The following is a 12,474-nucleotide window of genomic DNA, read 5'->3' as shown; positions in this document are numbered from 1 at the left end:
GAGGGGTTAACAGGCGAGTTGAGGAAACTACTTAGGCTTAGTGTTCAAAGTTCAAGGAAGACTTACAGTATAGAAAATGAAATTGATTTATTCAATTACAAATGTCATTGTTGAAAAGAAACAGGAATAATACATTTTATTAAAACAATAAAGTATTTAATGTAATTAAAATATTTCCATTTTGTACTACGCCCAACTATGTTTTATATCATTAATTGCAATACCCTTGGAACTACATACACACTTAAAATTACGATTACGCTTAAATATGTTTTCATATATATATTATTATCATTTAATAATATGTAAAAATAATCGAGCGTATAAAGCTTTATATGTTTTAGAAGGAGAAGAGAACGTTACGTCTATATAGTTTTATTGGTCATTCAAGAATCGATTTCAAAAATATAAAAGTTAACCTTCAAACCTTTGTCTGTTTTTTGAAGTTCGCGCAAAACTACTCGAGGGTTATCTGCGATATCCGTTCCTAATTTAGCAGTGTAAGACTGGAGGGAAGACAGCTAGTCATCACCACCCACCCCTAACTTTCGGGCTACTCTTTTACCAACGAATAGTGGGATTGACCGTAACATTATAACGCCCCTACTGCTTAAATGGCGAGCATGTTTGGTGCGACGGGGATTCGAACCCACGACCCTCAGTTTACGAGTCGAACGTCTCAACCCACCTGACCATGACGGGCCTTTAACTATCAAAGTTTGTGTAAATAAATTTTAGATTGTATTCAGGGCACAAGTTAAAGCAACAAAATAAATTATTGTGCCTCTTTATTTAAACCCTTTTAATCAGTAATTTTTTCAATAAATTCTTAATATAAATTTCTGAATTGGCGTAGCTCGGGAAAATATTTCTATCTATATAGAGAGAGCTTGAATATAGACAGAAAAGAGTTATAATAAATACAGAAGTAACCTCAGATTAAAATGTTTGTTAGGTTACGTAAAATAAAACAATAATTAACGAGTTTATTTGTTTTTTCGACTTTGGTAGAAATAAATAAAAAGTTAAAATACATTTGTAATATTTTTCCAAACATGCTCGCCCTTTCAGCAGTGGGGGTGTTATAATGTACGGTCAATTCCAATATTCGTTAGTAAAAGAGTAGCTCAAGAATTGGCGGTGGGTGGTGATGACTAGCTGCTTTTCCTCTAGTCTTGCACTGCTAAATTACGGACGGCTAACGCAGATAGCCCTTGAGTAGTTCTGCGCAAATTCAAAGCAAACCAAACCAATATGTTTGTTTGTTTGTATGTAAGCAAAAGGCTGCACAATGAGCTATCTATGCTCTGCCCAAATTGGGTATCGAAACCCTGTTCCTATTGGCTTTATATGACTCCGAGTTTTTCATTGTGTCTCACCTACTAGTTTTAACACATTTTAACACTTGTGACCCAGTGAGAGGAAAGAGACATGTTGAACTGTGAGATCCATATGGTTTTAATATGTAGAAAATAGGTTAACAAACTATATTTTGATGAAAATTGCTTAAATAACGAAACAACTGCACGATAAAGGTGATTTAACCCTATTATATGGAAATCAGCTAATACCAAAGAGAGCTTCTGGGAATCGTGTTCATCTCTTGACCATAACCTAAGAATAAGAGCTTTAGTTATGTCATCTGTACCACTTTATTCAACATATATAGACAGAACTAGTCGCTAATGTATAAATGAATCGCTAACAAACAAATATCTATAGTAGTCAGAAACTGGCACTGTTGAAAATAAGTGATAACAAACATTTTTAATCGTACTGTATCTGCTTTTAATGAGGATTTTTACTACCAGAATTTACACCATAAATGCTTTCAACGGGGATTTTTACTGACAGAATTTACATCATAAAAATCTACTATTTGATACGCTGTTGAAAAATATTAACATCTTAATTAAAATATATGTTAGTGATTCCTCATAACTGATGAAAAGTCATAAAGACAGTTTTTAATAGAAAAAAACAACAATTGCACATTCATTTAAACACAATCCATTTTTCGTTCGTAGTATCACTACGAATTTCAGTGCACTGTGGTTACGAATAGACTCATGGTTAAATAGTTATATAAAAAAAGTTTCGGAAAAAAATTGATTCAATGGGTTTGCTGAACGGTACAGAGCCTTCAGCGATCCCTACGGAAGCAAAATAAAAGAAAACTCACACAACGTAATGTTCAGCATGTAACAGGCTTTCAAGTCACGAACCAACCCAATCTGAACCAGCACCCTCATCTACAAACTGCAAACGACAATTTCGTAAGATAGATAACCCTATAGCTTAAAAATTAGTTGCAGTGACGATAAGAGTATTTTATGGTATCTTTCACAAATAACAAACAATGGCTTGAAGTAAACAATGCAGAAATAACAGTATTCCATTCGATCGCATGCTTGCCAAGTGTCTTGATGCCTCTTTAATAGACCTGTATGTTTAACGCCAGTTTAAACGTGACTTTGAAATCAGATGTTTTCATATAATTGAGAGTACAAGGAAAGTTTCTTTAACCCAATATAAACTTCGTTATATTTTTCAAAAAAAAGGTGGCTTAGTGTATGATATTGTATGGAAATTTATTCAGTAAGTTCCTCACAACTTGTGACATCAAATACAAATAACTACAAAAAGCAGACAATTTTGCTCTCTATTTATATATATGTGTGTGTGTGTGTATAAAAGTGGATGTATATAAAGATTTAGAGAAATGATCGAATATATATTTTCTGCTAAGTGTGAGAGTCTATAATGCTAAAATAAATGTTTTATTCTTGTAGTAGGCCTAACAAAGATAACCCATTGTGTGTTATTGTGTTTAGCAAAAAACTATATTATTGAATGAAGCATATGCCTAGTTAATAGCTGGCGTTTCACTTAAATGGTGGTTGAGATGATTACGGCAGACAGAAACGTTCTTATTTTGGTGTATTGGCCCGGCATGGCCAAGCGTGTTAAGGCGTGCGACTCGTAATCTGAGGGTCGCGGGTTCGCATCTCCGTCGCGCCAAACATGCTCGCTCCTTCAGCCGTGGGGGCGTTATAATGTGCCGGTCAAGGTCAATCCCACTATTCGTTGGTAAAAGAGTAGCCCAAGAGTTGGCGGTGGGTGGTGATGACTAGCTGCCTTCCCTTTAGTCTTACACTGCTAAATTAGGGACGGCTAGCACAGATAGTAGCTCGAGTAGCTTTGTGCGAAATTCCAAAACAAACAAACAAATTTTGGTGTATTCATTTTGTAATATTCAAATACATATTATAACGGATTTAACGATATATGTTTATTATAATACCAACGTTTGTTTCAGTTTAATGCATATAACTTATATTGCTGGATGTGTATTGCGCAAGTCTTGTCTGTTATTTAAATGTGTAGAAGGTTCTCGAGAGTAAGAATCAACAACATTTGTTTCACGAAAAAGCTAGCTTATTTTCGAACGATGTTGAACGTTTTAGAATTTCGTGTGGTTGGTATATAAAACCGATGCACCGAGACACAGTTATTATTGTTATTGGCCAGCTACAGTCAGTATACTATATGCCTCGGTAACTATAATTGTGATTAACGCTTATTAATCGGAAAACTACAGAATTTGACCAGGAACACTAATAGATTTAGAATATTACGAGCCGTGCGCCATCAACGAAATAACTTTGGATGTTAGTATTTCTACGAGGATATTAGATATCTTCCTCGATTAAAAGTCAGATTGTAAGGGTGTTAAGCTAGCCAAAAAAAAGACATCGTAGGTTTAAGCGAGATGCACCAATATCAGGTGAGAATTAATTTCCTCGTTGTAAAATTGGATCATCGATAAAATATTCTCTTGTAGACTGGATATAAAACTCAGTATTGTATGTAAGTTTATAAAAAACTATTGTATATAAATTATTATTTATAAAACCGTCATTGTAAATTGTATTGTTGTTTGTATATTAAAATATGTTTCGGTTAAGAAGGAAAATAGAAGGCCAGGTGGTTAAGGCGCTCGACTGGTAATCTGAGGGCCACGGGTTCGAATTTCCGTCACACCAAACATATTCGCCATTTCAGCCGTGGGGGCATTTTAATGTGACGGTCAGTCCCACTATTCGTTGGTGAAAGAGTAGCCCAAGAGTTGGTAGTGGGTGGTGATGACTAGCTGCCTTACTTCTAGTCTTACGCTGCTAAATTAGGGACGGCTAACGCAGGTAGCCTTCTAGTAGCGTTGCGCGGAATTCAAAACAAACCAAGAAAACAGTGTGTATCAATCTTGTTGGCAAATATTATAAATATGATACACATTGAAATTCAAATAAATTCTAATTTCAAATTTCCGGCTGTCTGAAATCGTAATACGCAACATAATAAATCGGAAGTTCGTTCGAAATGAATTGCAATACGTAACATTATAAATCAGAGTCTCATGTCCGAGATCTGAATCAGAGACAAAATTCGAACTAAATTAAAATTCAAATAAAAGTTCAACTTATTAGTAACAACAAGATCAGACCATGCCTGATTAACAAGATTTTAAAGAATCTCATCGAACAACTGGGAGATTATAAAAAGGTGAATTGGTTGAAATTACCAACGATTTTAGAATGAGAGGTTTAAAAAAATCAACGAGAAAAAAAATGAACTAAAAAGCGTATTATTCAAATATTAGTCGATGATGATTTGTTGTCTGAGAAAGCATTATGGGAACACTCTGATGTCTCCTAGCCAATCAGAATAGAGAGATAAAGGTAAGTTAGAAATCAAGTTAAAACCCAAACAAATCGAGCTTAAACAGCCTTTTATGGAAGTAGAAAGAGAAAGTAAACGTTTCGAGACTGAACAAGCCTGTATCGAAGTCGAGAAAGAAATTACGCTTAAAGAAAAGGAAATTATACTTAACTCCGATTGATTAAAAAATGACAACTTTGAACTCAGTTACTGTATTAAAGTACCATCATTTAATGATGATGAAGTTAATAAATACTTAAAACATTTCGAGAAAATTACCCGAATCATGGAATGGTCCACCGAAAAAAGGTTAATATTATTACAGAGTGTTTTAATTGGTAAAGTACAAGAAGCTTGTGCTGCTCTCTGTCACTAGAAGAACAAAAATAAGTCAACACCCATGCGTTTGTATCCATATATGGATGTAGGTCCACCAGATCATCCGATGCTGTTTATTTCGTCATTGATATAGAGGATGATTTAGTTGGGGAGGAAGTTAGACCTTTTGTGTCACTTGGTTCTGTGTCTTTTACAAATAACACTGCTAATCCTATAACCAAACGTATTTACATGATACTGTGGCGACTCAACAACTGTTGTTAAAAGGTATATTATCTTTAGATTTGACTTTGTAACTGCCGAGTTTGTTATTGTTCAGGCGGTTGAAGGTGATTTTATTAATGTTCCTCTTTACGACATTTAGTTGACATCAGACCTAGTTCTGGGACCAGAGTAAGATCTACTCTAACGATTAAGAATGCATCATTATTGCTGGGAAATGATTTGGCTGAGATAAAAGTTGTTGCCAAGCACAAAATAGTTAGCAAGCCGATCATTGTTTCATATTACGATGATGTTGTTCTGGAGGATAATTCAGACGTTTTTCTCTCATGTGCTGTGACTGTAGCTCAGGCTAAGAAGTTAAGCCAAATATAAATAATACTCACGTGCTCATAGGAGAACATTATAGATTTTCCACAGACTTTTTTGGGTCCGATATGGATCTCGTGAAAAATTGTCCTATTAACAAGAGCGGCAATGATGAAAGAGAAATGGGATTCAGCTGGGGAAGTTCCATTTGCTGGAAACAAACAGATCGACGATCAAGAAAAGGATCTGCTGATCTCTTCACTATTTAATTGTGCACTCCCAAAAGATAAACTGGAGATAGTTCCAAATGGTTATTTTTTCAAAAATGGTGTACTCATGAGAAAATGGAGATCACTAAATGTACCAGCTTCAGAGGACTGGGCAGTAGTTTATGAAACTGTTGTTTTAACAGCATATCATTTTGAAATATTGAAAGTTGTCCATTTTATTTAATACATTGATATCCCCAATTTTTAATTCTCTAAGGAGGAAGATGTAACGGTATGTAGTGGTATAGGTTCCAACATAGCACCACACTCATTATATGTATGTCTTATTTCTAGCTGAAACAGCTTGAAAATGAAACGAGCATAAGTGCTGTTCCATAAGAAGAAATAACTGACGTGTTTTCAATCAGACTGTTTAATCGAGCACTTAGATACTGTCGTTACAATACACTAGAATAATTATAGAAAGTCTACGCATCTAGAAAGTGGTGTGCCGTGAACAGGATAGCCTTACAACGAATCCTTTGCAATGGTAATTACGCTGCTGTACCATTTTGAGTATGTATGATTGTCAGGTAGAGCATGATCAGACGTAGCGACATCGACTGTAACGAGTTTCTACGATCACTTTACTCAGCCTTCTGTCGGTAACAATTATGTCATTTGGTCTATTGATGTCAAGCAGCAAGGAAACCAGTCCAATCTTAATGTAACCGCTCTTAAGTATTATCCGATCTCCTATAAGTGAAACAAATGTGATATTTCAATTATCTTTTCTGCTGGAGGTTTATAATAAAAAAACAATCTTTTTTTAAACGTCTGAACAAGCTATGCACACTTATTTCAATAAACTGTGCTGAGATAACATTTCTAAATCTTCATAAAAGGCTATGAATAATTATTTACTGTAGCACACGAAATGCAACACACGATTAATAATTATTATGGTTGCACACGTTTTACAAGCCGACGAAGAAGCTTACAATTTTAACTGTCACAAGATATTAAGATGTTCACGAACTGAAGAGGAGATTTGTACCATCATGAAATTCTCCCGGGAATTATCGATGACGCATTAACATTTACAGTATTACAGCAGTCGTAAGCTAGGTCACTATACAGAATTAAATTGCTCAGAATATTTAAACTAAAAATGAAATAAGAAGCTTGAGATTATGGTGTAACACAATCATGCATATAATAATTACAGAAATGTATTCAGTACAAAGAAGTTTGTTTACATTAATTACACTATGTGACACAAATTTTGTTCCTGGATAGCATGTGTTATTTTTTAATTACTTATGTTGTAAAAATACAGAAAATGGCCATTATTCCCTTCAGACTTTGTTTTTATGACTTGGATAATAAAATCTTGAAATTAACCTATTTTCTATGCAAAACGGGCAAATTTGCACATTTTCATTAACATAAGGTCTGAATAAAAGAACATATGAATCAAAATTTACATATATTTATACTAAAGTTACACAAAAATGAACAAAAATGCTTAGAAGTAAGTAGTTTTCCGAGATTTGTGACTTTAATGTAAATCACTTTCATATATCAGCCCCCAAATATAGTCTCCCATCATGTTTTCGTTATACACTCCTTGGTAGCGACGTTCAAAGTCCAGTATATTTTAGTGGAAGCGCTCGCCTTGCTTCTTTGAGTATGTTCCCAGTGAAAGAGACGGATACTTATTCCTGTTATGGAGCAGCACAGCTCTGAGGCTTCTGGAATGAGCTATTAATGCAGATACGCCACTCGTTTGTGTTACAGGCAATTACAATTGCCTCGCACAGACTGGATACAATGTGGCAGAAGCAGAGCCCCTATTGACGAGTGAAGAAGCTTGAAAAATGTCGGTGACGCTTCCTCTAACTTGCGACTTGCACACTTTCATCTAACAAATCCCACTCCTTGAGCCTAGATGTTAAAAGCTCTGATCAAGTCATTGAGATCTCTTTGGTTGTGGTAGTATGGGTTTCTCTCATCAGCTGCGCCTCTGAAATTGTAATCTTGATCTTCAACGTCTACCTCCTCCTCTGAGGATGGCTGCTTTCTCTGTGGCGGAGTGGGTACAGGGAGCTCAGGGCAGTGTGGTACTCGGACGATGGATGATGGAAGGTCCGGATACATGATAGCAGATGCATTCTTGTCAGCACGACGTTTGGAAGGTTCCACACTGCAGAAGTAGCAATTGCTTGAGTGGTCAGTGGATTCACACCAAATTCTTGGATAGCAAACTTCATGGCTCTCTTTCCCCATCTGTACCATCCTGCAAAAGAGCAAAATAAAATTGTTATTATGAAGAATAAATTTATTTCATCCAGAATTAATGTGTAAGAGGTTTATGCAAAATATTTTATATGTGATATTTTTTCTATACTATTGGAAAATAAAAAATAAAAGATATTTAAAATTTTAAAGGTGTAACATTTGTATAATATAAAATATTACTATTGAAGCAAGCAAAAATTGTCCGTCTTACCTTCCAGAGACTTTTTCTTCAGGTAAAATGAGGTTTGTCTTGATCCCCGATAGGCATGTTGAAATGTGTCGTAGGCTTCACACATTTTAGCAGATGCTGTATTTTTCATAGAATATTTTTTTCGTTCTTGTCTTGATAAATTGGCCACATACTTAATAGAATGCGTTTGGAGAATGCTTGCAGCTTTTTGATGCCATCTCTGATAAAATCAGATAGGTCTGTAGTTCACTTAGGCAGCTAGAACTAAACTGAAGTGGTTAGTGGTGAGCCCCTGTATATATATATATTACTATGTAAAGTTCTGTAAAATTCTAAAAGGTTCTTGAAAATTGTCGTAAGATCTACAACATTCTAAAAAGTTCTTGAAAATTCTTGTAAGTTCGAGAAAATTCTCAACCTACTCAGCACTAAATCTACTTAGAATGTTCTGAAAAATGGATAAATTTGAAAATTTCATTACCCAGGTTACAAAAACAATGTTTGAAGAGAAAAATAGGTCTTTTCCATTTACTTTAAGCATAAGCAAATGGGAAATAAGACTTTCTGCCCAGGAACAAGAAAAAGTAAAAATGTTGTTATACGAGGTCTGTTCAAAAAATACGCGGACTGACGTCATAAAACAAAATGTACTTTATTGAGAAGTTACAGGTCTGGGACCCCTTCATAGTGCTCTCCTCCCCAACGCACACACTTATCCCAACGGTGTTTCCACTTGTTGAAACAGTCCTGGTACGCTTCTTTTGTAATGTCCTCCAGCTCCTTCGTCGCATTTGCCTTAATCTCGGGAATCGTCTCAAATCTTCTTCCTTTCAAGGGTCTTTTGAGTTTGGGGAACAAGACAAAATCGCAAGGTGCAAGGTCAGGTGAGTAGGGGGTGTGGGGAAGAACAGTGATCGAGTGTTTGGCCAAAAACTCACGATTTCTGAGGCACAAATTTCGCAGCAACGCGGTGCATCTTCAAATTTTCAGTCAAAATCTCGTAACAAGGTCCAACTGATATCCCACGCTCTTCAGCAAGCTCCCTGACAGTCAGACGTCGATTTGCCCGCACCAGGGTGTTGATTTTGTCGACGTGTGGGTCGTCAGTTGACGTGGAAGGGCGTCCAGGACGCTCATCATCTTCAATGGACTGTCGACCATCCTTAAAACGTTCATGCCACTTGAAACATGCCGTACGCTTCATAGCAACATCATCGTAAGCCGTGTTAAGCATAGCAAAAGTTTCAGTCGCATATTTTTCAAGTTTAACACAAAATTTCACAGTAAGTCGTTGCTTTTTCAGGTCATTCATTCTGAAATCTGCCAAACGAATAAATCGCACTTCACTTGAAACCGCGTAGCTAATACACAAATGCAGATATCTGCAATCGGGAAATGGCCTCGTAATCAGCTGATCTGTGCGAACCTAGTGACACCAAGCGGATTCCCCTGGAACCAACTGGAGCCGCGCAATTCAAACAGTCCGCGTATTTTTTGAACAGCCCTCGTATAGTGTTGTTAATAATATAACACTGTTGTTTTCATAGGAGAAAAGCAAGTATAGTTTATAACTTTCTTATTAAGACCTAACACCATTAAAAATTAATAGAATGTTAATTTTAAAACGGTTTCAAAATACTATTATCCACAATTAGGAGTTGTCACAAATTCTCCTTTTTTTTACTTTTGTCCACCCCTTATTGATCTCTCTCTCTTCATAAATAAAACTTTCGTGATCCCTTAGTGACTGAGCAATCAATTTAACAGCCAACAAGCCTGAAAAAATAACGGGAAGTGACTTATATTTAAACATATTCGTTTTTTGTGTGTTTGATCTTTGCTTTCATACATGTGTGATAGCGGTGGAACAGTGCTAAAGTCCGAGGTTCGATTTTTCGCAAAAGACTCAACAGGTAGCACAGTGTGACTTTACTCTAAAACCTAACAAACAATGCTCATCTGGTGATTAAATGCAATCTAGTCAATAAAGATTTTACTGTTCTACTGTATCAATTTATAACAATTATTTTTAGCCAAATTGTTAAACCGGATTGTTTTCATGAATGGATATGTCATCTCAAAGTATTTTAGTTATCGGTTGCATTAATAACAATCTCACTTTTGATGAGAGGTTCTTAACCATTCTTTTTGAAATTCTGAGTGTGTATGTGTGATGCATTTATATTTGAGAAGATGAAGTGATCTAGCTGTTAGCAGGGAAGAATGTAGTTAGTGATTACCTTGATATATAAAGTTCCCAACACCACGTGTAGAACTAAAAGTAATATCACTTTTAAAAGGTGTTGGAATAATTTTGTTTTTATTTGTAAATAAGTTATGATGTATTTGCTTAGCAAATATTGGACAGAAGTAAAATTTTCGTAAGAGATTATTTTCTCTAACGTTCAACTTTCTAGGTAGTTTGACTAAATTCATGTCTTGATGACGAGAAACTCACATGAAATAAAAATGTATCTCAGAATGGCTGGTATGGGTATTATCATTTTTATTGATAAGCAGAGAACAACGTTCGACCTTCCTAGGTCTCCTTCATCTTCAGGTTAACAAAGATATTCTATGCTTATCAATAAAAGTGCTATTACTCATACCAGTCGTTCTGACACACACTTAAATTCATGTCTGTAACGCTGCTTGGTACGTAAAGTATTATGAAGTTTGTTATGTTAGCTATAGATTTAACAGGTAATAATAATAATGGAATATTATAAGGTGTACTCAGAATGTATTTATTTATTTATACAAACAATAAACCAACTTATGATAACATGCGGATTAATCCCTTGAATTTGGTTCGTGTTCTTTGTTCAAAATTAGACGTATTTTTATCATCTTATGCACGAAAGCAGGAGTCCTGCCATGTTGTATAATAAATGTAAAACTGATAACACATTTTCAAATAGATTGTTAATGGAATGGGACTCAGTAACAGTCTGTTCGTGTGTGAATTTTTTTCGACCGGTTTCTCATGTAAATCGTATCAATCTACTTTCATGGTAGTTTTTTTTTTCTTTCTCGAAACAAACAGTAAATACAATGTACTAAAAGCGACACTAGAGGGAACCAGCTTCCAAACACTAGCCAATCGTCAGATTTAATACGAGCGCAGCAGTAGTTCGTAAAGAGGCCAGTCTGAGTAGAACAGAGTCACTGTCACCTTGGTAATAACCACATTACATTTTTATAAGACGGCTCTGTTCTTTTATCAGACACAGTTGTAAAACTTTGTGTGTCAAGCATGTGTTGTGCATTTCCTGACTAGTACAACTGACCAAAGAGAAGACGTGTTATTTCAAAACACATCTCTTTGTCAAATCATCTTTTACGAGCTGCTTATATTTATCAACTTCGTGCAGGGCGTTGGCCATAAGTATATGTACTGTGGAAGGTATTAGTTTTAATGTGCTAACTTGTATGTCAGAAATTGTGTTTTTTCTAGTTTCTTCAGGGAGAACACGGAACTTTCAATTGACTCGACTTTAATGTATGGCAGCCGCGTCACATTGCTTGGAACTGAGCACGATAAACTGTGCAACGTAACTACACCGTCAACAATGAAGGAACTCCCTGTGATTACTACTAATGGAGATAGAGATTATAGACTGGAAGACTTTGAAATGAAGAAAACAATAGGTAAGAAATATACGGTTCGTTTTACTCCTCTAGATTCTTTACTTTTCTCTCCCTCCAGTTTCTAAGATATGAAACTCCAATATCTACTTATTCAGACGTATGTTTTTAGAAGTCGAGCAATTGTTTGTTGTGCCGCTTTCGGAAATTAAAAGTGACCAGTATGCTGTGGATATTAACAATTAGACAACTAATGACCTAATTAATAAGGGAAAAGTTATGTTAAAAATATTGTATGCTTTAAATTTCAATAGATTATTCTTTTTTAAAGCGGTTTTCCAGCTTCTCAGTCAGTTCTTATGATATCCTGTTTATGCTCTTTAACAAACTAATTTTGTAATATTCTATCAATACCTTTTGAACAAGGTAGTATCAAATATTTAAAACAAAATTGATAAAACGTTTTTGAGAGTTTTTTGATAAGGCAAATTTTTATAACTTAATGTTTTGTTAAAATACTGAATTGATTTAGTTCTAATATACAACTCAAATTCTAAATAATTTAGAAGGATTTCCCTTTTTCTAACATATGTTAGT

The 12,474-nt window shown here is 35.2% G+C and overlaps 1 protein-coding gene across 4 annotated transcripts in view; it reads left to right on the top strand.

Annotated features, from left to right (window-relative positions):
• The first annotated feature begins 11,406 nt into the window (after positions 1-11,406).
• LOC143246449 (cAMP-dependent protein kinase catalytic subunit 3-like) overlaps positions 11,407-12,474 on the top strand; it is a 64,041-nt gene continuing 62,973 nt past the window's right edge. For all 4 annotated transcript variants that reach the window (XM_076493205.1, XM_076493187.1, XM_076493196.1 and 1 more), the window contains exon 1: positions 11,407-11,940. In XM_076493205.1, the coding sequence (XP_076349320.1) occupies positions 11,790-11,940 (151 nt within the window). In that variant the 5' untranslated portion in view covers positions 11,407-11,789. The remainder of the gene's footprint in view (positions 11,941-12,474) is intronic.

This window comes from Tachypleus tridentatus, chromosome 1, assembly GCF_004210375.1.
Source record: "Tachypleus tridentatus isolate NWPU-2018 chromosome 1, ASM421037v1, whole genome shotgun sequence".
Classification (NCBI taxonomy): Eukaryota; Metazoa; Arthropoda; class Merostomata; order Xiphosura; family Limulidae; genus Tachypleus; species Tachypleus tridentatus.
The sequence above is the reverse complement of the archived record's forward strand: the minus strand, read 5'-3'. Positions and strand labels throughout refer to the sequence as shown.